Consider the following 22995-nt stretch of genomic DNA (forward strand, 5'->3'; position numbering starts at 1 on the left):
TTTTAACTCAAAGCAACTTGCACATATCTTAAATAAAATATATCAGTGTCATTGTTTTGTCTCGTCTCAAGATGTGCGTTTTTTCTTCTTCTAAGGCTCGCAACTAAAATTGTATTATTTAGTTAACTAAGGCCTATTCCAAGCCATGTCTGTGAAACCAGGTGAAAACATTTTGGAATGTTTCAAACTGAATTTGTGAGATTCACCCAAGTTAATCACTTTATTTATTATGGATACTTTGTCTGAATAGTTACAACTCCACTCTACCACATGTCTGTTGTTGTACCGATAACATCGTGTACTTGATCGTTCCTGAATTAACTACAATGTTCCAAATGCTAATGTCTCCAAGAGTTTTTGTTTATAATAATTATACTAGTTAATAAGGACATTGACATATTGCGAGACCCAGATAAAAAATAAAAAAAAAGTAGCAATATTTTTGGGGAAAACAATGTTTACATTTTTAATTTGTTAAAAACAATAACTCATTTATTGGCCTTGAGAGTAAAATGAAGCAAACATCTAAAAAAAAATATGATGGCAGTTTTGGCACTAAGCTAAATAATGTTTCCGTTATGTACACTCCCAAATGTAAAACAGACCTAACCGTGGTAGAACCTGAAGCCCTTCCTGGCGCTGTGTGTGATTCAGAGAACAATCTTAAGTGGTTTTGTACTGAGGCTGGAGTGAATTGTGACAGAAGAACAAAAACAATCCTGGAATCTGTCACTTGCCAATGAGTAATGGCTCAAAACATCATCGCCCTGCCATAATTTGGTCAAACTACAAACATGCACACTCAAACCAACATGCACGTGTATCCCGCAGCCTTCCACAAACTCGCACAATTCTCTGGTCAGGCCGTTCTCGCTAGAAGACGTGTCAGTCGTTTATGCATAGATAAATGCATATGTACAATACACAAATGCATACATACACATATGAATACACAAACACATAGGACACAAAACAAAACCCTGTTGTGATGGCAAGTGAGCAGAGAGCTACAGGACAATGTCAAAGCTACCTTCCTACAATAACGTCACAGTACTCAGACTTGCGTCCTCATGTAATGATAAAAAATAGGAGGGCTCAGCCCCAATATATACTTCAAGTTACTGATGCCAGTCTAGCGTAGGGCAACAATAGCCAAAGAGGTGCATGCCGCATCCGATTACCAACGGAGATTTAAGTCGAAAAGATGCCGTCTCTATGCCACTCAACCAAGGATCACATGCTGCTAGCTGTAAAAGGTTTAAAGAAAAAACAAAATGCTAAACGATAAAAAATATCCCAGTGAAATGGGGAAAACGTGGTTTTGACAATTCTAAACGTGCTCAGATCACGGAGAACCTCACATCAAGAGAGCATGATGGGGGCTTTGGAGTTGGATTTATGGGGCAACCCATAGGCATTCTGTCCTTCATCACACTTTTAATGTCAACACAGGATTGGGGGGAGGGAGAGGAATCATCTATCTGTACAACAATATTACAGACTGCAGGCAGTACATCCCTGCGCTGGTAAACCTTAAATATTAAGTATAGTTGAAATGCAAAAATATGGGCTAGATATATACATACAAACAGTACGTACAGAGTATATTTCTAAGTCGTTGAATCGCTCGCTTCGTGTATGTGTACTCCATTCGACTCCATGCCTATACGTGCCTCCTGCCCTCCTCTCATCATACTCATGGTTTAGTGGGCTCCTGGGTTTGGGGTCGAGAGGTTCTGCTACAGATGCTGAGATCCTGAGCGTCTGTGTCCTCCCGTCACATCCCCATGAATGCAGAAGATATTTTATTTGAATATAAAGTAAAAAAAAAAAGAAAGAAATAACTAAAACCTGCAGAAACATTGTTTCAACCTGAAAAGAAACGGATCAAATATGATCAGGATGCAATTAAGCAGCTTTTATAGACTAAAACAGCTTTCATTAATGAGTTACTTTGGCAACAGGACAGAACATTATTAGCGGAGTCAAAATAAGTATGGCTGTGTTTTAAAACCTAGTGAGCTGCCAACCTAGACAGCATTTATTGGGCATCACAGGATTAACTTCCTAGGCTGACGGTTTGCTTAAATGAGCGTCTTTGTAACATACCCAGTCTATGCATAGTAGCAAGGTGACACGAGAAGGTCTGTGAGCACCACGAGCTGGTCGTCCGTGAACTGCTGCTTGTGCTCCAGCCAGTTGTCGTGATGAGTGCGGCGGAAATTAGACAGAGTCTTTTTCACGGTCATCTAAATCAGACGGAGAGAGGCTTGTATTGATTTTTGTTAGATTTAATGGGCCCTAAGAGCGAAGCGCACAAGAGGGAGACAGAAAGCAATTGTGTTTGTAGTGACGAGCCGTGTACCTCGATAGGCTGCGTGTCGTTGAGGTGAGCGCTGAGGTCCATGAGGAGCTGAGGCATCCAGGTCGGGACATCATACGGGCTGGATAAGATGCAAGCGCTGAGTCCCAGCACTCCGGCGTGACGCCGCACCAGATCTGAGGATAGATTTAAAAAAAAAAAATCTAAATAAAAGTATCTAAAATGTCAATTAAAAAATACAAATTTAATAAAAAAATGTGTACTTTTGTTTAATTTTCTTTTTTTCAGCAAGGACACATTAAATTGACCAAAAGTGACAGTAAAGACTTTTACATTATATTTCTTTAAAAAAAAATGCTGTTCTTTTTAACTTTTTATTCAAAGAATCTTGAAAAAAAAAGGCATTGTGGTTTCCACAAAAGAATTAAGCAGCTCAATATTTTTCAACATCGATGATCAAAAGAAACATTTCTTGAGCACCAAATCAGCATGATTTCTGAATGATCATGTGACACTGAAGACTGGAGTAATGATGCTGAAAATTCAGCTTTGCCATTACAGGAATTAATTATATTTTAAAACATATTAAAGCCCTGTATTCTCTTCCTTGGAAGAAAAGAGCAGGGGAACAGATTTAGAAAAAAAGAAAGAAAAAAAAATCAATTAAAATAGAAAATAGTTATTTTATATTGTAATAACATTTAACAATTTTGTTGTTTTTACTGCATTTTTAATAAAATAAAAGCAAGTTTTGCTTATTAAGTGACCTTATGTTTCATCAAAAAATATGTACATTAAACAAAAAATAATAATTTATTGTTTTTATTTAGTTCTATTTTTCAGGCATTTCGTGCCTTTTTGCAACAGGATAAGACGGAGGGAATGAGACTGGACTCAGATCAGACTTGTTAAATTCTGTGGGCATAAAAGCTCCTGTTGTGCCACGGCTACGACCCGAACAGTTACAGCACTGCATGTGATTAAAGTGTGATCATACCAACTGAAGGAATGGTATCCACCACAGAGCCCAAGTCTCTTTTCCTCTTTTTGGGCAATCTGGTTTTGCATAGGGCCTCAAAGTGAGTCTGCATGGAGGCATCCATCGCCAAGAAGTTACACTGCAGGAAGCCGCTGAGAGTGGTGGCAGCCATCTCTCTCACCTAAGGCACGGAGATGCAAAGAGATGAAGGTTTAATGAACAAGGGTGCATGAACTGGCATGCTGGCATCATCATTTATTCAGTGTTGCCCAGAAGGTACCTCCAGCTGCTCATCCTCCAGTAGCCGGATGACCAGTGCTCTTACGTCCTGAACAGCCTGCTCGGTGCTCAGTATGGTGAACAGATTATAGAACACCATTATCTGGAGGTATGTTAGCACTGAGAATCGTGCATGCCAAGAGCTGCTGCCAGCGATCTGAAAATATAACAAGAACCGTATGATTCCACAGCAAACTGTACTCACTAGAACTAAGTTACTCATTTGTAAATAAATGTTATAAAAATGTACTGAATAATTTTTTTTATTGCAAATTGTATTTATTAACATTACATGTTATTTTAGTATTATTTGTAAATTATAACTAATAATATTTTAATTAGCGTTTATTTTCAGTTCTTAATTTTAGTGTAAGTTGTAGTGATTTTTTATGTGCTTTTGTCATTTTTATAAAAAAAATATATATATTTCTGAATAACTTTAATTTTTACTTCAGTTTTAGTTTCAGTAATTTTAATAGCTACTTCAACTGCAACTTTATTTAGTGTTTTTAAGATTGAATCAAATATTTATATGTGATTTCCACGTTACTTCAGTTTACTGACTACCGTTTTTCAATAGTTTTTTTATTTAACAATAACACTGATAACAACTTGAGTGAAAAATGAGTCAAATTCGGCCTTGAATTGTTGTCCTGTTATGTGTCTGGCACGGCTGAGGCCTCACCTCATGTAGCACCTTCAGTACCAGAGGGATCTGCTGAGGATAGAGGAGACCCTGAGACATGAGGGACAGACACGTCTTTGCATCTCTCTTCAGCTCATCATAGCTGTCATCGTTTTCTACAGGAGCGATCTGTAGATGGAGAGACACAGGCACAGAGTGAAAGTCAGCATTCCACTTAAGAGCACTCCACTCAAATGGATAAAAGATGAGCATGTGCCAAGATGGAGATATAGAGAGAGTTTCCGAAACCTTAAAAAGCAGGGGCAGCAGCTGTAGTTGCTGAGGTACTGGTGTAGAGAAGGAGCGCCCCGCACTGGCCATCAGCCACTTCAGAACCGTTTTGAAGAGTTTAATGGCCTGTGTCCTCTCGTCCTGCTCTCCCACTCCGTTCTCTTCCACCACGTGGTTCTGAATCTCTTCGTCCCCCTCAATCAGGGGCTTCAGCTGAGACAAGACCCTTTCGGTAAACTCAGCGATGTGTGGGGACTTCGTAGGCAGAGTACATGGCAGGTTGACATCAATCATGAAAATGTACGTCAGCACACTGCAAGTAAAGAAATCATGACAACAGAGAATCAGTGGAACTGCTAGTGAATTTTTAGATTACAGTGACGGCTCTAACCGCAGACCTACCTGCCGATGCGCTCTCTCACATTCTTATAAACCTGAGTGAGTTTGGGCTCCAGGTAACTCAGCAATCTGTGTAGCAGCTCTGGGACCCTCCACTCCTGCTGTGCCAGACCACCCTGCAGCACATACAGGTGGCTACGAGAGAGAGATCAGGGTAAATATCAGGCATGTATTTAAAGTCTGAATGGTGTCAGAATTGGCCCATGAACCTAAACACAATATGCACTTACCAGGCATCTACAAAGGATCCACCTTCCCCGCTGAGAGGACACTCCATCAGCATCTCGAGAAGCCAGTGGAGCTTTCGTGGATCTCGGCTCTCCTGAAAACATCAAACGCCAACAGTTAGTTGTTCGCATAGCTTCAATAACAATTTAAATGTCACATGAATTGTTTTATATGTATTTAGATAGATAGATAGATAGATAGATATTTTAAGTATTTAATGCAACCTTGCTGAATAAAACCATTAATTTCTTTTTACAAATATTAATATTTACATATATAATATTTACATAGAGATTTTGTTTATTTCTTCCCCAAGTCCATTTATACAGGTGAAACGCGAAATTTTTTAATATTGTGCAAAAGTTCATTTATTTCAGTAATTCACCTTAAAAGGTGAAACTAATATATTATATAGACGCATTACATGCAAAGTGAGATATTTCAAGCCTTTATTTGTTATATTTTTGATGATTATGGCTTACAGCTATGAAAACCTTTTCACAATATTCTAATTTTGAATTTGGGGTTTTCATAATATGTAAGCCATAATCAAAATTATAACAAATAAAGGCTTGAAATATCTCACTTTGCATGTAATGAGTCTATATAATATAGTAGTTTCACCTTTTAAAAACCCATTTACTCCTAAAACGCCTGCTAAAAACGCCTATAAAAACCTATGTTATTCTTGGATAAATGTCCTTATCTCCTGAGGGTTTTCTGAAAAAATACAAAAAATTGTCAACGTCTACCAAAACCTGAATATCTAAGCCTCTGTAGCACTTAGAAACATGAAATAAAATACATTTTGAAGGTAAGAATCACAGGTTTAATTAAAACATGCTCCCTTAGCACTAACATAACTCAAAAAATTCTCAAAATCATATGGGGAAGAAAAAATATTTAATTAAAATGCACGTGTATGTCTGATTGATTGACGTGATTTTCAGCGAACCACAGTACATTTGGGTGGTCACGTGGTCTTTAAAAACTCAAGACCCACCTTGTGTGTATTTGAACCTATGACAGTGCGTTACATGCTGCACGTGTCATTAAAAGTATGACGAATACAAAATGCTGCGCTACGCAGCAGCCGGCAGGAGGTTCAGAGTTGCGCAACGCAGTAACCGGCGCTAAATATAATGTTTCGGCGCGCAGCATCCGGCACAAATGGGTTAAGTTGGTTCAGGTAGTGAATTATGTGGCATTAAAATTCAACATAGTTAAGATGTGACGTACACAGGCAGTGGCCACACAGGTACCCCAGTCAGCGTAGGTCTCAACAGTAATCTTGGACAGTGCTGTCCGCATCAAAGGAATCAGGAATGCCCATAATGCCTCCACCTATGTGTGTGAGAGAGAGGGGTTTCAAACATGAATATGGTTAAACATCTCAGTGGCTCCCTAATTTTAGTGCATCCCTCAAACTTGCAGCGGGGCTCACCTTGCCAAAGCTCCAGTGCTTGCTGCCTCTAACCAGGCCTGCGATGATCTCAGCCACACAGCGCTGGGTGCTCTCATGAGAGTCCTCTGCCAGCCGCTCCATGTGAGGCTTTAGAACAGACAGGAAGGCATCACTGTAGTTCCGGAAAAGTCCCTGTGGGCGATGAATGAGAAAGCAAGCCATCTGTATTTTGTAATCATTCGTACGCCAGGTGAGAGAGGCAGGATTATGAGCTGGTTAAAGTGCAGAGATGTGGCTGGGAGCACAATTGTCATTTAATAAATGCACCCTCAAATTATGTGCGACCTCTCGGTTTGGGAATTACAGAGGGGGAAACTGCTGAAATCAGTGAACATAAACAGGATGATAACGATCCAATAAATGCTACATTTTAAATGTTTTCTCTTGGCTGAGAACTACAAAAATAGAAGCCAGGAGAATTATGTGGGGATTGAACATATCCTTTCAACTATCTTAATGTACTTATGCATGCACTCTAGTGCAGAGGACACCGTAAGCAAATATCCAGGACAAACAGTGGCTTGTTAACAGGATGTACAGCCACATCTAAAAATAATTCTACAGCTTACATCAAGGCCATTCAACGTATTTTAATTAAGAGCCGGGTATGAAACGAATCACACAAGACGCAACTCAATACACTGCGATGCATCATAATATAATTATTGGGTTGTGAACGAAAGAGAGAGTGAGTATGCATTGTTTAAATTGTCTCATGCTGTTCGCTTCACGTCTCTGACCACACCGATTGCAGAGTTCCCACATTTAAATGACCTAAACTGTAGGAATTATGAATGAATGCACATAAATAACCAAAGAAAATTGAGTGAAGGAGCAAAAATCAATGAAAGGAAAAGATTTGAAATTTGTATTGGCACAGCATTACTTGCAGTTCTAAACCTATATATACACACTACTGTTCAAAAGTTTGAGGTCACTAAGGTTATTTTTTAGATTAAATGTAACACTTTTATTCACCAAGCCTTTGCGAACGTAAGAAAACAAAAACCTTACTGAGCTCAAATGTCTAAACAATATATATATACAGGTTATTATACTTGACTATTTAATATGACAATATTGTCTCAGTTTCAGATTCATCAATCGGAATGAATTAATTCCGATTGAAACAAAAGGTGTCAATGTAAACGTAGCTATTGTAATTTAAACTATTTTGTTGATATATTTAAGTTTTATTTCCACTATCATGATTATTGCCTTAGGATGCTGGTACCTTGAAGAGACAGAAGCGACGAGGATTGAACTTGTCTTTGCCTTTTCGGTCCTCAAGGGACAGGAACTCGATGAGCTGTTTGATAAACACTGGGTCTGTGAAATGGTCATAGATGATGCGTTCCCTCTGTTGGAAAATAGTTTACATAGTTACAAGTTTATCAGGAAAACAAAGTGTAGGGAAGTACGGTTGAGATCTGTCCATGTATACCTCATTCATGTTCTCAGGGGCAAGATCCTTAGGCTGCTCTGCTTCTGGGGCATATAGCATCAACTTCCTATGAGTAAAGGAACCGAGAGAGTGAGGAAAAAAGGCTGATTTAGACTGAATCATACAGTGATCAGAGGCTGAGAGGGTTTACTTTGGCCAGCAGTAGTAGCCCCAGTGTGTCTTTTCTACAAAGCGGAAATTGTCCCAGTCCTGCTGGGTTTTCGGCAGGCTGTCACCGTGGTACTGCAGCCAGTCGTTCCCCGGCCTGTCTCCTGCCACCAGCCCCTCCGGCTCGGTTACACTACCTGCAAAGCACCACATGTGTAATTGTTCCTTCCACAGATACTGAAACCTTGCAGATGGACCAACAGATGGATGTGAAGAGTAATTTAATCATCTCCTCATTTAATTGTACTATTTATTTGTTTTCACAGGGATGTTTACTCACTTATATCACAAGGAGAAACGGGTATTTTCGTGCGTGGTCTCTTCAGCTGTTTCAGTATGCCTGCCACAGCGGCAATCGCCATCTATATCAGTGAGCATTGGAAGCAAAACCAATTAATATACAATTTACACAGTGGTTTTAAATATATAACAGACTACCATACACTACTATTTAAAAGTTGGGGTCAGTAAGATTTGTTTTTTTTATTAATACTTTTATTCAGCAAGATGCATTAAACTGATCAAAAGTGACTGAAAAAGTTGCAATGTTTAAAAATTGGTCAAATTTGTTGTGCTGCTTAATTATTTTTTGGAAAACGATGCATTGTTTTTCAGAAATCTTTAATGAATAGAAAGAACAGTTTTTTTTTTATCAAAATCATTTGAAAAATTGTGTAATTTGGTAAATTGAAAAAAAAAAAAAAAAGTAAAAATGTGACATTTTTTTTACAAATCTTAGTGACCCTAATCCTTTGAATGGTAGTGTATATCGGAAAAGGTTGGAGCTAACGCTGCAGGAATGGCCACCCCTGATATATAAAATTAACAATGACAGCATTCCACCAACCTTGCGAACAACCAGCGCATCGTGGTTTAGGCTCCGTATAAAGAAGAGCACCGCAGGAGCCGGGAGAAGATAGTCATCTCTTAGCAGTAGAGACAGGAAGCCAATAGCAATGTGCTCAAACTTCCAAGGCCTGATAACAAGCAAAAGAGTATATTCACAAATTAGTTATGTTTTTATGTGTCTAGTTTTGTAAAAATGTAGCACTTTTAAACATCTATTTAATACTTACAGATCCCTTTCGTTTAGACATTCCAACAGATCTTTCAAAAGCGCTTCATATTTCCTGGAAGAGGGAACAGCGAAGATTTACCACACCATGGTAAATGAGTAATATACTTTGCGAGTCTGTAGGCGTGTAGCACTTACTGCTCTGCATCCTGGTTTTTGTCTTGTTGAAGTGCCAGCCCTTGCTCCAGCTCCTGGTCTACGGGAGTCCCAATGTATGGAGTGGGTTGCCTTGAATCGGTGATGCACCGGCCAAGAAAAACCGCACTCTCAGGTACCTACAGATTCATCAAGGGAAACATGAGTCTTACAAAATAAGATTGCTGTCGTTTTACACCATACACATACCCTAAAGGTGATAGCAACATTTCTGCAAACATTCGCAGTCAAAAAGTTCCATTGTTTATTGTCAATAGTGTTGCGATTTATGAATCTGCACAGGGATAGTTCACCCAAAAATGAAAAGTGTAAGAAAAACATCCATATTTAAAACTTTATCAACTAAAATAACTAGCTTCAGGCAGACGGCTGTACGAATCAATTTACGTCAAGAGTAAGCCTTGAACATGACGCACGATGCAATGATGGCAATTGACGCCTCTCGCGGTTCAAACAAACAGGGCTGGGCAAACGCGTTCGTCATTACGTTACATATTTTTCTTACACGAACGCATCGCTTCACTTCAGAAGGCCTTTATTAACCCCTGCAGAGCCGTGGAGCCCTTTAATGCTGCCATTATGATGCTTGGAAGAGCCAGGACATTTTGGGTGAACTATCCCTTTAAGCGAAATTCTAGATCACATGGATTTCTATAGAAATTACTGGATTTCACCTGCAAATTTTTGCAGAACAGTAATAAATATGTCTGAATCTTAAGAGTCTGAATGACACACCGCAGTGGCAAAACATCTATGTTTATGAACAAAACAGGGGACGCTGCTCACAGTAAAATCGATGCCGATGGTTTCGTACTGCCGGTGGACTTTGTCTGCAAGGTCATCGAAGAGTCTGACGATGGACGGCTTCTCTAGGGACATAGCAGAGCTGAGGCCTGAACGCACTATGGCCGGCCATGTCTGAGTGATGCAGTCCCAGTCATGCAAGTTAGCAAGGCACACTCCACTATGGTTCCCAAGCAAGCAGTACAAGGCTCCCTACAGCAAAATATGATAAAAACAATGGTATTAAGTCAAGAAAATAAATTAAATGCAGCAGGTGCTAATTATAGAAAATTAAAACTATAGATTGCAGACCTTGAACTGTTGCTGGGTGACATCAGTTCGTGTGGGCTCCAGTAGCTCCAGGACACGAGGAGTAATGTCTCTGCAGCAGAAGTTATAGGTGCCCAAAGCTGTGAAAAACACATTCTGGGCCTTACTGCGGACCTGAGGGGCCAAATAAAAGGACATTCAGGAGTACATATATTTAAAAAAAGGATTATTTTAATGTAAAATGTGGTGAATGTGGAATCAAGACCTGGCTGTAGGTGCTGGTAGAAAGACGCAAAAGGTCCCTCAACAGGTCCTGATGAACAGTCTTGTATTCACACCCCTCAACCAACAACTTTCGCATCTAAAAGTGGAGAGCCGTGGAAAAAAATGACTTCCAACTAGGTGTGTTGCAATATACCGGTACTGGTATTGACAATAATCGTAATATTCAAAAATTCATGTTAAAGGTGCCATGTGTAATTGTCTGGCAAAAAAAATCAAGTCATACTCCACATTCCATACCAGATGGGGGCAGTATACCTCACATATCAAAATATGTGATGTAGGATATGGTATTTTGTAAATCACACACTATAAATATGATAAAGAAGCAGAAACAGATAGTTGCAGTAAAGTAAGATATTTTAATAAGTTGAAGAAACAATAATGATTTGTGACACACACACACTCGATTTGCGCATCGCTATCATGTGTGTATTACACAGGTAACGTTATTACATTGCTTCCTGATATCACGTGCGCAAACACAAATAACCTATATTTATATATATTTATATATATACAGTTAGGTCCATATATATTTGGACACAGGCACAATTTTCATACTTTTGGTTCTGTATACCACCAGAATAAAATTAAAATGAAACAATCAATATGAATTTGAAGTGCAGACTTTCAGCTTTAATTAAAGGGGTTGAACAAAAATATCAAGTAAACATTTTAAGAACTGCAACCATTTTTATACACAGTACCCCTATTTTCAGGGGCTCAAATGTAATTGGACAAATTAATATAATCATAAATAAAATGTTCATTTTTAATATTTTGTTGAGAATCCTTTGCAGGCAATGACTGCCTGAAGTCTGGAACTCATGGACATCACCAAAGACTGGGTTTCCTGCTTTGTGATGCTTTGCCAGGCCTTAACTGCAGCTGTCTTCAGCTGTTGTTTGTTTGTAGGTCTTTCTGCCTTTAGTTTTACCTTCAGCAAGTGAAATGCATGCTCGATCGGGTTGAGATCAGGTGATTGACTCGGCCATTGCAGAATATTCCACTTCTTTTCCTTAAAAAACTCCTGGGTTGCTTTTGCAGTGTGTTTTGGATCATTGTCCATCTGTACTGTGAAGCGCCGTCCAACCAACTTTGCTGCATTTGGCTTAATCTGGGCAGACAGTATATTCCTATACACTTCAGAATTCATCCGGCTGCTTCTGTCTTCTGTTACATCATCAATAAACACCAGTGATCCAGTGCCACTGGAAGCCATGCATGCCCATGCCATCACACTGCCTCCACCATGTTTAACAGAAGATGTTGTATTCTTTGGATCATGAGCTGTTCCAAGCTTTCTCCATACTTTTTTCTTCCCGTCATTTTGGTACATGTTGATTTTAGTTTCATCCGTCCAAAGAATGCTTTTCCAGAACTGGTCAGGCTTTTTTAGATGCTTTTTGGCAAAGTCTAATCTGGCCTTTCTATTCTTGATGCTTACGAATGGTTTGCACCTTGTGGTGAACCCTCTGTATTTGTTCTCGTGAAGTCTTCTCTTGATTGTAGACTTTGACAATGACACGCCTACCTCCTGGAGAGTGTCCTTCACTTGGCTGGATGTTGTGAATGGGTTTTTCTTTACCATGGAGAGGATCCTGCGATCATCTACCACTGTTGTCTTCCGTGGACGTCCAGGCCTTTTTATGTTGCTGAGCTCACCAGTGGATTCTTTTTTTCTCAGAATGTACCAAACTGTTGATTTGGCCACTCCTAATATTCCTGCTATCTCTCGGATGGATTTATTTTGTTTTTGAAGCCTAATGATGGCCTGTTTTACTTGCATGGAGAGCTCCTTTGAACGCATGATGTAGGTTCACAGCAATATATTCCAAATGCAAATACTACACTTAGAATCAACTCCAGACCTTTTACCTGTTTAATTAATGAATAAATAACGAAGGAATAGCCCACACCTGTCCATGAAATCACTTTTGATTCAATTGTCCAATTACTTTTGGTCCCTTGAAAAAGGGGGGGTGGCTCTCCCAAGAGCTGTAATTCCTAAACCCTTCCTCCAATTTGGATGTAAATACCCTCAAATTAAACCTGAGAGTGTGCACTTTCAGCCCATATCCATTAAATAACTATAGCTTGAATATGTGTTGGTAAATACCTGAAAAAAAGAAAAATTGTGCCTGTGTCCAAATACATATGGACCTAACTGTATATATATATATATATATATATATATATATATATATATATATATATATATATATATATATATATATATATATATACTACAGGGCCGTTGAATGCTTGTATCTGATAACCGTGAAGCTCTTGTAATTATTACTTTACCCAACCTCTCCATGTCGAGTGATGCAGTAAACATCAGACAGCGCACGTGAACCGATCATCTCTACTATAGTAAAAAAAACACGAACACTGTTGAAAGATACAGTAGGCTACAAATGACCTGTTCGCTCCACAAATTGTTCTCCGTCCTTAGCGACCGAGTCATTGAATGTAGAACAGCCGGCTTCTGTCGTCAGCGAGCAGCACTCTTCAGACAACGAGGGCGCGCGCGCCGTGTTGATACCTCCGTTTCAGTTTCTCGAGCCCGCGCAGTGCGGCGGTCAGAACACGGAGACCATTCTGCCCCTAGCTATGCGTGCGAAAGCATGGGGAGCGATCCCGGGCGTGTCAGAATGGGTGCTGAACGTTGTAAAACAGGGCTATGCGCTGCAGTTCGCTCGCCGTCCCCCGCGCTTTCGAGCCCGGACCGTGACGAGCGGTCCTTTTCTTATCTGATCTGATTTGTGCTTCAGAGCGCGGTGGTTGTAGGGGTCTCTTGCCAAAGGCTTCAGCCATCCTTCCGCTCTCTTCCCTGAATTGAAATGAAGTAGTGGGCTATACTTTCCTACTGTCTATGGTACTTTCCACACGATTGACATCAGGTTCAAGAACGCCCACAAGCCGTGCGAGTTATTCGTGTATTGCAGGGTTGGCTGGTGGTTATGTTGCCCGCATACCGCCTCCCATGGCCGAAACTGGTATTACGACACCTGTCGGGCCGTGGCTAGTAATGCTAATGCTAATTAAGGTTGATATCTCTGCAGCACTATAACTTGACATTTTTTTAATGACATCATTGCCCTTATTTCTTCTCATTCTTTTGATGCGTGTAGCTCATTTTTTGGATATTTTTACCTCAATTTTTACACATGGCACCTTTAAAGCTACACAATACACAGTACAAATTTGTACATGATCCAGCACCAGCAACTATATGATAGTCACTCCAACACAATAGGTGGCAGTATTCCACCTTAATGTTGGTTGCCACCCGACATAAAAGTCAACGGCGCAATGTTTACAAATTTAGCTGCATTGGCCAAACAGCAGAACACAGAAGATAAAGTTAAAGATGAATTTGACTAAAAAAAATATTTTTTTTTTTTTTTTTTTTTTAAATATCACCATAGTAATGTTCTAGTGAAATATTTTGGCCACGATAATAGTGTAGAGAAAATCTGATATTGTGACAGCCCTACAATATCTATTATGTGCCAATTCCCTATGCCAGGTTATTGAACAAATTAACTAAATCTTTATTTCGAACAATTAAAAAAAATAAAACAATAAAACAGCAACACGTATGAAATATCCATCAATAAAATAAAACAAAAATTTAGCATAATAATCAACCTGTTCAAAAAGGGATAGGTAGAAGCCCTAGGCTTATCAGGACCTACCCCCAGTAACTACCCAAACCAAATCCCAATCGAACAAGATAAATCAAACATAAAATTTTAGAAAATTGGCTCCATTATTAGCATTGGCTCCTACCTCATGCTGAAGAAGAACTCTGTCAATCAGAAGAGCTCGGATGTGCTGTTTCTTCCCATGAAGCTGGAGAGAATAAGAAGATTCAGAAGACAATTTTACATTGCAAATATAAAATGCCACAGGAGATTTCTCAGGCCCAACTACACACCCTATTCTCCATAGACTTCTTCACCAGGGTGAAACTCTTCCAACGAGAGTCAAACTCGTGTTTGTGGGAACCTTTGAAGTGCATTAAGTCACTGATGATCTGAGAGAGACAAACCACTGTTAAACCCGGAGACTTTAACAGCTAATTATTGCGATACGATCCAATACAATTAACAGCCTTATAAACAATGATCAATTCATGTTGCTCAAATATCTACTGTGCTCACCTTGATAATGGCGAAAAGGGATTTGGTGTCATCCTCTGAGCGCTCCAGAATGTAATCTACAAAAGAGAATTTGAAAATGCATGGGGTGACTGTCTCAAGAATTATGGGTAATTATGGTGCAGTTTAAGTGAGTTTTGTGTGCAAGTAGGTGTGGTAAATGAGGAGCACTCACGAAGCAACTGTCTCATCACTTTACAGATTGCCTCACGGTAGTTCTCTCTGGACTTATCTGAAGAAAATGCAAAGCCTTACTGAAAGGTTCTTAACTGTACATTCATCACAACAACATGAATCAACAGGTTTCATAAGCAGTTTCACTAAGAACTTCCTCAGTTGTGGCTTACCATAGTCAACACCAATGTACAGCTTTGTTTCCTCCAAACTAAGCAGGCTGGGAACACTACAAAGAAGAGATAAAAAAAAAAAAAAAATCATATTCATACTGATGTACTACAGTTCGGGTCGGTAAGAATTTTTACATGTTTTTGAAAGAAGTCTCATCAAGGCTGCATTTATTTGATACAGCAGTACTATTGTGAAATTTAAATTCATTATTTTAATGTATATAAAAATTTCATTTATTCCTGTGAATAAAACCATTAGGCTACTCCAGTCTTCAGTGTGAAATGATCCTTCAGAAATCATCCTAATTTGATGCTCAAGAAACATTTCTTATCAATGTTAAAAACAGTTGTGCAGCTTAATATATTGTGGAAACCTTGACACATTTTCTTTCAGGATTCTTTATGAATGAAAAGCTCACAACATTTACCTAACATTGAAAACTTTCTAACATTCTAAATGTCTATTTTAACCAACTTGCAAAAAAAATAAACTTCTTACCGACTTCAAACCTTTGAATTACCGTATGCATTTTAAAATATACTTTCCCCCTGCTTTTAACAATTAAATACAAAAGATTAAATAATCATGATTTAATCAGTACTGTGTATTTCGTTGCACATCCATTGCTTAGAGGGAACTGCTCAGTGTGTTTTAGGACTTACAGGCCTGTGACTATGGTTCCATCAAGAGGGGGCAGCATGCTGCCAGCACCCAGCAAACAGTGCTGGACTATACACAGACTCTGAAGAACATCATCTCTGTTTAAAAAGCAGAAATAAGTCAGCATTAGCAAAAACAAGTGAAAAAAATTAAACACTGTTAAAATCAATACAACACTGTTAAAATCAATACAATACTGAAATACTTTTTTTTTTTTGTTTGTCTTTACCATTATTATTACAGAATGCACTTTTGACCTCTGACCTGCTCATGTCCTGCTCTCCCTGTGCATATCTCTGCAGGCGCTGAAGCTCGGGCTGCAGCAGCAGGTCCAGAACATAGAACACAAATGCTGTCTCCTCTGCGCTGGGCACGTGCCACTGGATCTCCAGATGCCACAGATCCCCTGGACGACCCCAGTCCTGTGGTAAGAACAAGAAAGGAGGAAGAGAAAACTTACGGGATCTGCAATGATCCAATACATTTGAGAAAATAAAAGACTTACAACAAGCCTACACAAACATGGGACAGATTTGCAGTACCTTAATGGGCAAGTACTCTTGCAGGGGTTTGTTGAAGCCGCCGGGCACACTGCAGTAGTCTGTGGGGTAGGTGAGTGCTGTGGAACGCAGGATATGGTGCAGCAGGTTGCAGGCCAGAGTGTAGCCCTGTTTACAGCGCATGCGCAGGGTCAGCTGCAGAGTCTGAACCAGCTGTGTGCGGTACGGGAGGAGCTTTTCCCCATCCACACGAGTCACCTGAAGAGCAATGAGAGGGGGTGGCAATGTGAGACACAAGACAAGCTTAGTTTAGACACTTGACAAGGTTTGTTGTAAGGTGACTGATTTGAAACACTTTTTATTGGCATTGTCTCCATTATGCTCCTAATGGAAAGTGCATGTGAGACTAGGGTTTTCGACGGTACACCATTGTCGGTAACGATATAAAAAATGCTCGATATAGTGTTCAAAATTTCCATTCAAATGCGCGCGCACTGGCCCAACCACCACAACGTTGCCCAACATCAAATGGCAAGCGTAATGAAAGCGAAGCGAAACCGCGTTATTATTTTGTCCTTCACGGACCGTTTATCAGTTTGGACCAATATCAGTGCAGTGCAAGCCTATCTTGATCGATCAGCGCTAAGAGATCCAGTAAAGAAAGCATTTGAATTTGCCACTGAAGTAATAACATTGCTGCGAGATCTAGTGAGAAGCATTCAAATTTCTCAAAGATCAAACAGCGCTGATGTGGAAGCCAGGAGACACATTGTGCCATGAATGAACTAGTTATAGGCGTTAAGTCCACAGATCTGCAACATTCACCATGGATTTAATGTAGTAACACTAACTGTAAGGTAACCATGGAGGTTTGGTAGGAATAGTAAAATGATTTCAAGTATGTCACATCTTTTTTCCAGCACTTTAAAAATCAAATATCCTATTTAAATGTTATGTTTTAATGTGATGACCAAAACATTATTTGTTCATCCTTCAAAGATTACCCCCATTTATAAAACTAAGTTTCAAGATGTAGGAAAACTATTATTTGAATAAAATTTTTTTTTTAAATCACAGAAATTTAATTGCCATTTCTTTCTTTTTGCTATATCGAAAATGTACCTAACCGTGACACCACTGTTATATCGAACCGTGAATTTTGTGAATCGTTACACCCCTACTTATTCTTACAGATGTTGATATTGGAATATTGAATATTGGTAGCCAAACTGTTTCTGTTCCCATTGAAGTCCACTATATGTACAAAAATACTATGGAAGTCGTTGGAAACCGAAACAATTTGGTTACCACCATTCTTCAAAATATATTTTATATTCGGCAGAAGAAAGTAAGTCACACATGTTTGGAATGACATGAGGGTGACTTAATGACTTATTCTAATAAGCATAAAATACAAATATTACAGAAATATTGGGTGAAATCGTACTTTAACTAGATTATTTCACATTAGTATTTAACACAAGCATAGATAACATGCTTGTATTTGTAATCTTTTTTAAATTTAGATAAACTTTGCAGTGCATTATACGATTGATTTATTCACTTATCCATGAAGAACATAATGTAAATGTGATGCTGATCCAAATTATCTTAACAAGGTATATAGTATTAATGCCAACTGCTTAGAAGAGCCTAAGAGTCAGGACAGAGGCTATGATGCCTAAAAATGTTGCCAAGATTGGTAGCCATCATGATTTAGGAACACAGCTTAATATCTTTTATGTGTAGTGGTATGATATAGTGTTGTGTTCACCTCAGACAGCAGCTGAAGGCTCCAGAGCAGTTCTTTATCCAGTTCTTCCTCCTTCAAAACATCTTCATCTGAAATACACCAAAACTCAAGTAAGGATGGTGACACACTGAACATGACACAAACAGATTTATTTTCTTGTACGCACTGGCAGTTAGATGAGTAATGGCGTTACAGCAGTGTGGTACAAACAGCCTGAGAGACTCAGCAGGGTGACACTGAAACAAAGCAGAGGAGAGTTGAATCAATGCGGTCTCACAGTCGTGTATCTGTCTGCACAAATTGGGAAAGGGGAAGTATTACCTTAGCAGATGCTCTGCACATGTCTGCCACCATCCTGCCTGCGACACGAGTCTCAAAGATGTTGGTGGTGGCAAAGTTGAAGACTTTCTCAAGAGCCACCTATAGACAGATAACACCTCATATAAGTCTATTTATGTGCATAAGTATTTCCAGTGCCACGGTTTAAAAAAAACTAAACAAAAAACACTACCGTTCAAACCGTAGGGGGTTGGTAAAAAAAAAAAGTCTCTTATCACCAAGGCTGTATTTAATTGATCAAATTACAAATTGAGCAATACAGTAAAAACAGCAATATTGTAAAATATTTTAAAATGTAATTTATTTCTGTAATGGCAAAGCTGAATTTTCAGCATCATTACTCCAGTCTTGAGTGTCACATGATCCTTCAGATATCATTCTAATTTGCAGATTTGGTGCTCAAGAAAAAACTCTTATTATCAATGTTGAAAACAGTTGTGCTGCTTAAATCTATTATGGAAAATAAATTCCCCAGGATTTTTTGAATAGAAAGTTCAAAAGAAAATAATTTATTTGAAATAAAAATCTTGCGCAACATTACAAATTCCTGACTCCAATCTTTTGAACAGTAGCGTCACAAAATAATTTATAGCAGGGCTGCCAACATTTAGAATTAGCCTGGAGGGGTGGTGGGGGTTTTTAAAACACAAACTTGCATCAGAATAAGTGTATTGTGATTGTCAAAGTATTTAGTAACTAAACAGAATTTCATTAAGTTAAGTGACAACATGTTACAGTGTTTACATGGGTACGATGACTGGTAGGCTACGGTTTTTATTAATGCTTGACACAAATTTCACGATTTCAATTCATAAGCTTGAGATTCGATTCCATGTCAATTCAATGTCGATTCATTTGAATAAATATCAGGTACAGTAGCTACATGTAAATTTTTCTCAGGTGAAAAAAAACCCTCAACTAATGCTGTAAACACACAGGGAGCCTTGTCAATTGGTATTATTATTAAATGTTTAAATAAACAGATCAAATTAACATAATGCTGTTTTCATAATAATAATGTCTTTTGAGTAAAAGTACAATAATTATATAATATAGTGCACATACTTAGCGAAATACTCCTCTCTATAGTTATTTTTTCTAGCTAACTAACATGCTATGGTCATTAAATGGCTTTCCTGAGGTAAATGTACATGACATTGTTCTCCAGCTGTTTTACTGACCTCTTTCTTGCAGTTGAAACACTGATTGGTCAATTACATGAGACATGATACCTTTCGGTAGGTTGTACTGCATCTTTCAACACACCTTCTAATGTTCATTCATGTTTATTTACTAGTAACTAGTAGTAAAGAGAAAGAGATGATCGGTTCACGTGCCGCTTGAACTGAGGGGCTACAGCAATCTGTCAGAAAATGGATGTGTGGAGTGAGTGTGAGAGCAGTGCCAATTGCGTGAGTCTCACGCTGAATGAGTGAGAGTTGGCAGCCCTGTATATAGACCATCGAAACAACTTTACATTGTGCAACTTTACATTGTGCTGTCTTTTTGATCAAATTTGTAAGATTAGCAAAATCAGTCTAATTACTAAGATACGTTAAGATATGTAAAAAATGTAAGTGTAAAAATCCTATTAAATATAATAAAAAACCTTGAATATCTCCATGGAGCACTGTGTCAGAATGGTGCTGAAAGTGGATGAAAGGCCCAGCTCCACCAGACTCTCTAAATGAGTCATTTTCTCTGTCTCCGTCTCCTCGCGCGTCTGCTCCAGAGTGCTGCTGTCAATCAATGCAAAACACCTACAGACACATCAAATAGAGCATAAGACAGCAATACAGTGTTTTATACTGAAGCACACACGACTAAATGACTCACCTGTCCATAAACTGCAGAACAAAGTCTTCGAACTCAGCTGAAGCCGAACACAACTCTCTCTCCATCTAAAAAAAAGCAAAAGACATTAGGATCAAATACAGAAAGAATAATAATAATGTAAAAACTCTGTAATGGGTGTTTTTATATAATATTTCAGAGCCTTACTTCTGTCAAGTCATTCTTCTCATGGAGGGCTGATGAACAGTCAACTAAAGGCACTAGAGTAGTGAAAGTAGCAATGAACTGGAACGTGATCTAAGAAAAAGAAAAAAAGTTTAAGACAAATATGAATAAATTCTTATCTGAGAGAGCAACAAGGAATTAAAATTGTCATATTTTGGGTGCTTTATTTTCATCAGTTGTTTCATGAACACCATTGTTAATGTTTATTACACAGTTTACCCACCATGCATTTGCTGAAGTCATTAGGGTCAACACCAGGTAGTGCTCTCATAAGCAGGGGCAAGACGTGCGCGGGACCTTCGGGATAATGTCGGCCTCCACTGAGAAGACTGCGGGCCATGCCAATCATGCAGCTGAGAGTGGCAGTAAGCTGATGCGGCTCGGTCAGCGTCTCCATAGCAGGATACGTCCTGCAGGGGGCAGCACATTCACATTACACACTGTGGCTTTTAGTTTGTTCCACCTTTGGGAACAGTCCAGCTCCTGCTTTACAAGACAACTGCTTACAAAGCCTATTTACAAAGATTGGATTTGTAAATCCTGACAGTGAATAAAAGAAGCCACTCTTAAGGGCTATGATAAAGCTTTAAGACTTTCGCTTATTGATTTTTATACTGCAAGTCATCTCCAATAACCATTTAAAGATACAAAAGTAAACATTCTAACATTTAATCAGCTCTACATTATAATAATAAAATAATGCACTAATACATGTAACAATAGATTAAGGGTTGAATTTATATTTGCGTATATCTTTGCTGGTTTAGCATTTAAGTCATCGTCATTCTTTTCAACACAACCTTTTTATGTAAATTAGCCAGTGCTATTTTCCTGATATTAACGCCTACATGCCCTGAACATCTCCAGCAGTTCCACACACTCACTTCTCCAGCACAGGTGGGATGACCAGCTCTGGTCTCATCAGAGCGAGGTTCTGCAGGGCCTGAGCTGCGTCCATGCTGCCAGTCTTGCTGAACATGGCCATCAGTACCGGCTGCTTCATGCTCTCCACAAAGTCCGTCACATCCTGGTCAGTGAGTCTGTGACTGGTGGGAACAGGGGTGATCCAGCAGGGTTTCTTATAGCGCTCCCGATGTAAACGTCGAACCACACTGGCAGGCAGACGCTGTAGAAGCTTCATTAGCTTCATCTGGAGAAGAAAATAAAGACAAACACATCAGCTTGGAATCACTAAGAAAGGTTTAATATTGTAACGATTTCAATAAGATTTTTAGCTAAAGCTTCGTCCCATGTTTTCTGTAGCATGTGAAATTCATACATTAGCATCTGAAAAATAAATATTTGCACTGGGTTTTTCACACTTCTTCAAATACCACAACTATCAGCCAAAGTTTTAGCTAGTACCAAGATTTAAGGAAAATGTTGAAATGACTGTTATTTTACACTAATAATAATTAACTAAACAATATTTTCTGAGTTAAGCGTGTTGCACATCATAGAAAACAATGTTACCACCCGTTACTTTTTTAATCTTAGGAGAAAACTAGTTTGCTTTTTTGCGCTATTTTCATCTTCCGGGATTAAATTCATCTTCATGTCAATGTCACAGGATGTGACGTTTTCTTACACCACCATATTACATTGATGACTACTTTGTGTCAAAATTATTCATGAAACTGCATGTCCTTATCCTACGAGAAGACGTTTCACTTAATTATTCACAACAGCACGCATTGATTTCATATGACAAGCAGAAACGCATACAGCAAGTGAGAGATACATTAATGGCTAAAAAATTTAAGTTTCTGCATCGCATAAGTTCTATAGATCTTGAGTCTTCGGCCCAGACGTGATTCATCCACACTGTGAGTGCAACCGGTCTTTATGGCCCCATAACAAAGAGCATATAAAAACACTGCAAAATAAGCCTAAAAAGTTATTAAAGATGCGACAGCGAGTTCATATACATTTTAAATGTGGAGTACAAATATGAACGGCTGTGCAGAGTACAAATGCATCACAGGACATGCATGTATTTGTGTAATTTATGGAGTGCTTACAAACCAAGTATAATAGGCTATATGTTATACAAGGCATAAAAAGGCTTAGTAATACTACTTTCTTCTGACATCAACACTCTTGAATAACATCCAGTTTCAAAGAAGAAATGCTTTATTGCAATTGGGGTTAAATAATTAACTTTGCTTACTACACATGATATTGTATGACTCTTTACTGAGTCATGAGTGCAGGAAAAGGATGCACGTCAAGGATGACAGGTGGTCGATAACTAGAAAGTTGTTACTGGTGTTTCAGAAGTTGGAATGTGGAGTGACCTCACTCTGCCTGAGGACCATCTGTCACTGCATATCACACTCATGCACGCAAACAAAGCTCAGCTGACAACACACACCCCAGACCGTTCTAGAGGGTGGGCTGGACTTTGATGGGGAAAAGAGGAGCAGGATTTCACATT

General features: G+C 38.9%; 1 protein-coding gene across 2 annotated transcripts in view; it reads right to left on the reverse strand.

The window, feature by feature from the left end:
* Positions 1-416: 416 nt before the first annotated feature.
* Positions 417-22995, reverse strand: part of psme4b (proteasome activator subunit 4b) — a 32352-nt gene continuing 9773 nt past the window's right edge. For both annotated transcript variants that reach the window (XM_079595984.1, XM_079595983.1), the window contains 37 exons: positions 21443-21708; positions 20782-20968; positions 20541-20630; positions 20376-20440; positions 20149-20299; positions 18522-18620; positions 18367-18436; positions 18222-18289; positions 16490-16705; positions 16212-16369; positions 15950-16045; positions 15287-15342; positions 15115-15171; positions 14943-14998; positions 14717-14815; positions 14569-14631; positions 10751-10846; positions 10528-10659; positions 10219-10428; positions 9415-9551; positions 9278-9331; positions 9049-9178; positions 8482-8563; positions 8185-8338; positions 8034-8100; positions 7824-7949; positions 6569-6721; positions 6364-6468; positions 5127-5218; positions 4900-5031; positions 4516-4810; positions 4267-4395; positions 3583-3738; positions 3321-3483; positions 2366-2499; positions 2110-2249; positions 417-1872 (listed from right to left, as the gene is read on the reverse strand). In XM_079595984.1, the coding sequence (XP_079452110.1) occupies positions 2115-2249; positions 2366-2499; positions 3321-3483; positions 3583-3738; positions 4267-4395; positions 4516-4810; positions 4900-5031; positions 5127-5218; positions 6364-6468; positions 6569-6721; positions 7824-7949; positions 8034-8100; positions 8185-8338; positions 8482-8563; positions 9049-9178; positions 9278-9331; positions 9415-9551; positions 10219-10428; positions 10528-10659; positions 10751-10846; positions 14569-14631; positions 14717-14815; positions 14943-14998; positions 15115-15171; positions 15287-15342; positions 15950-16045; positions 16212-16369; positions 16490-16705; positions 18222-18289; positions 18367-18436; positions 18522-18620; positions 20149-20299; positions 20376-20440; positions 20541-20630; positions 20782-20968; positions 21443-21708 (4479 nt within the window). In that variant the 3' untranslated portion in view covers positions 417-1872; positions 2110-2114. The remainder of the gene's footprint in view (positions 1873-2109; positions 2250-2365; positions 2500-3320; positions 3484-3582; positions 3739-4266; positions 4396-4515; positions 4811-4899; positions 5032-5126; positions 5219-6363; positions 6469-6568; positions 6722-7823; positions 7950-8033; positions 8101-8184; positions 8339-8481; positions 8564-9048; positions 9179-9277; positions 9332-9414; positions 9552-10218; positions 10429-10527; positions 10660-10750; positions 10847-14568; positions 14632-14716; positions 14816-14942; positions 14999-15114; positions 15172-15286; positions 15343-15949; positions 16046-16211; positions 16370-16489; positions 16706-18221; positions 18290-18366; positions 18437-18521; positions 18621-20148; positions 20300-20375; positions 20441-20540; positions 20631-20781; positions 20969-21442; positions 21709-22995) is intronic.

The sequence above is a fragment of the Phoxinus phoxinus genome, assembly GCF_949152265.1.
Source record: "Phoxinus phoxinus genome assembly, chromosome: 21".
NCBI lineage: Eukaryota > Metazoa > Chordata > Actinopteri > Cypriniformes > Leuciscidae > Phoxinus > Phoxinus phoxinus.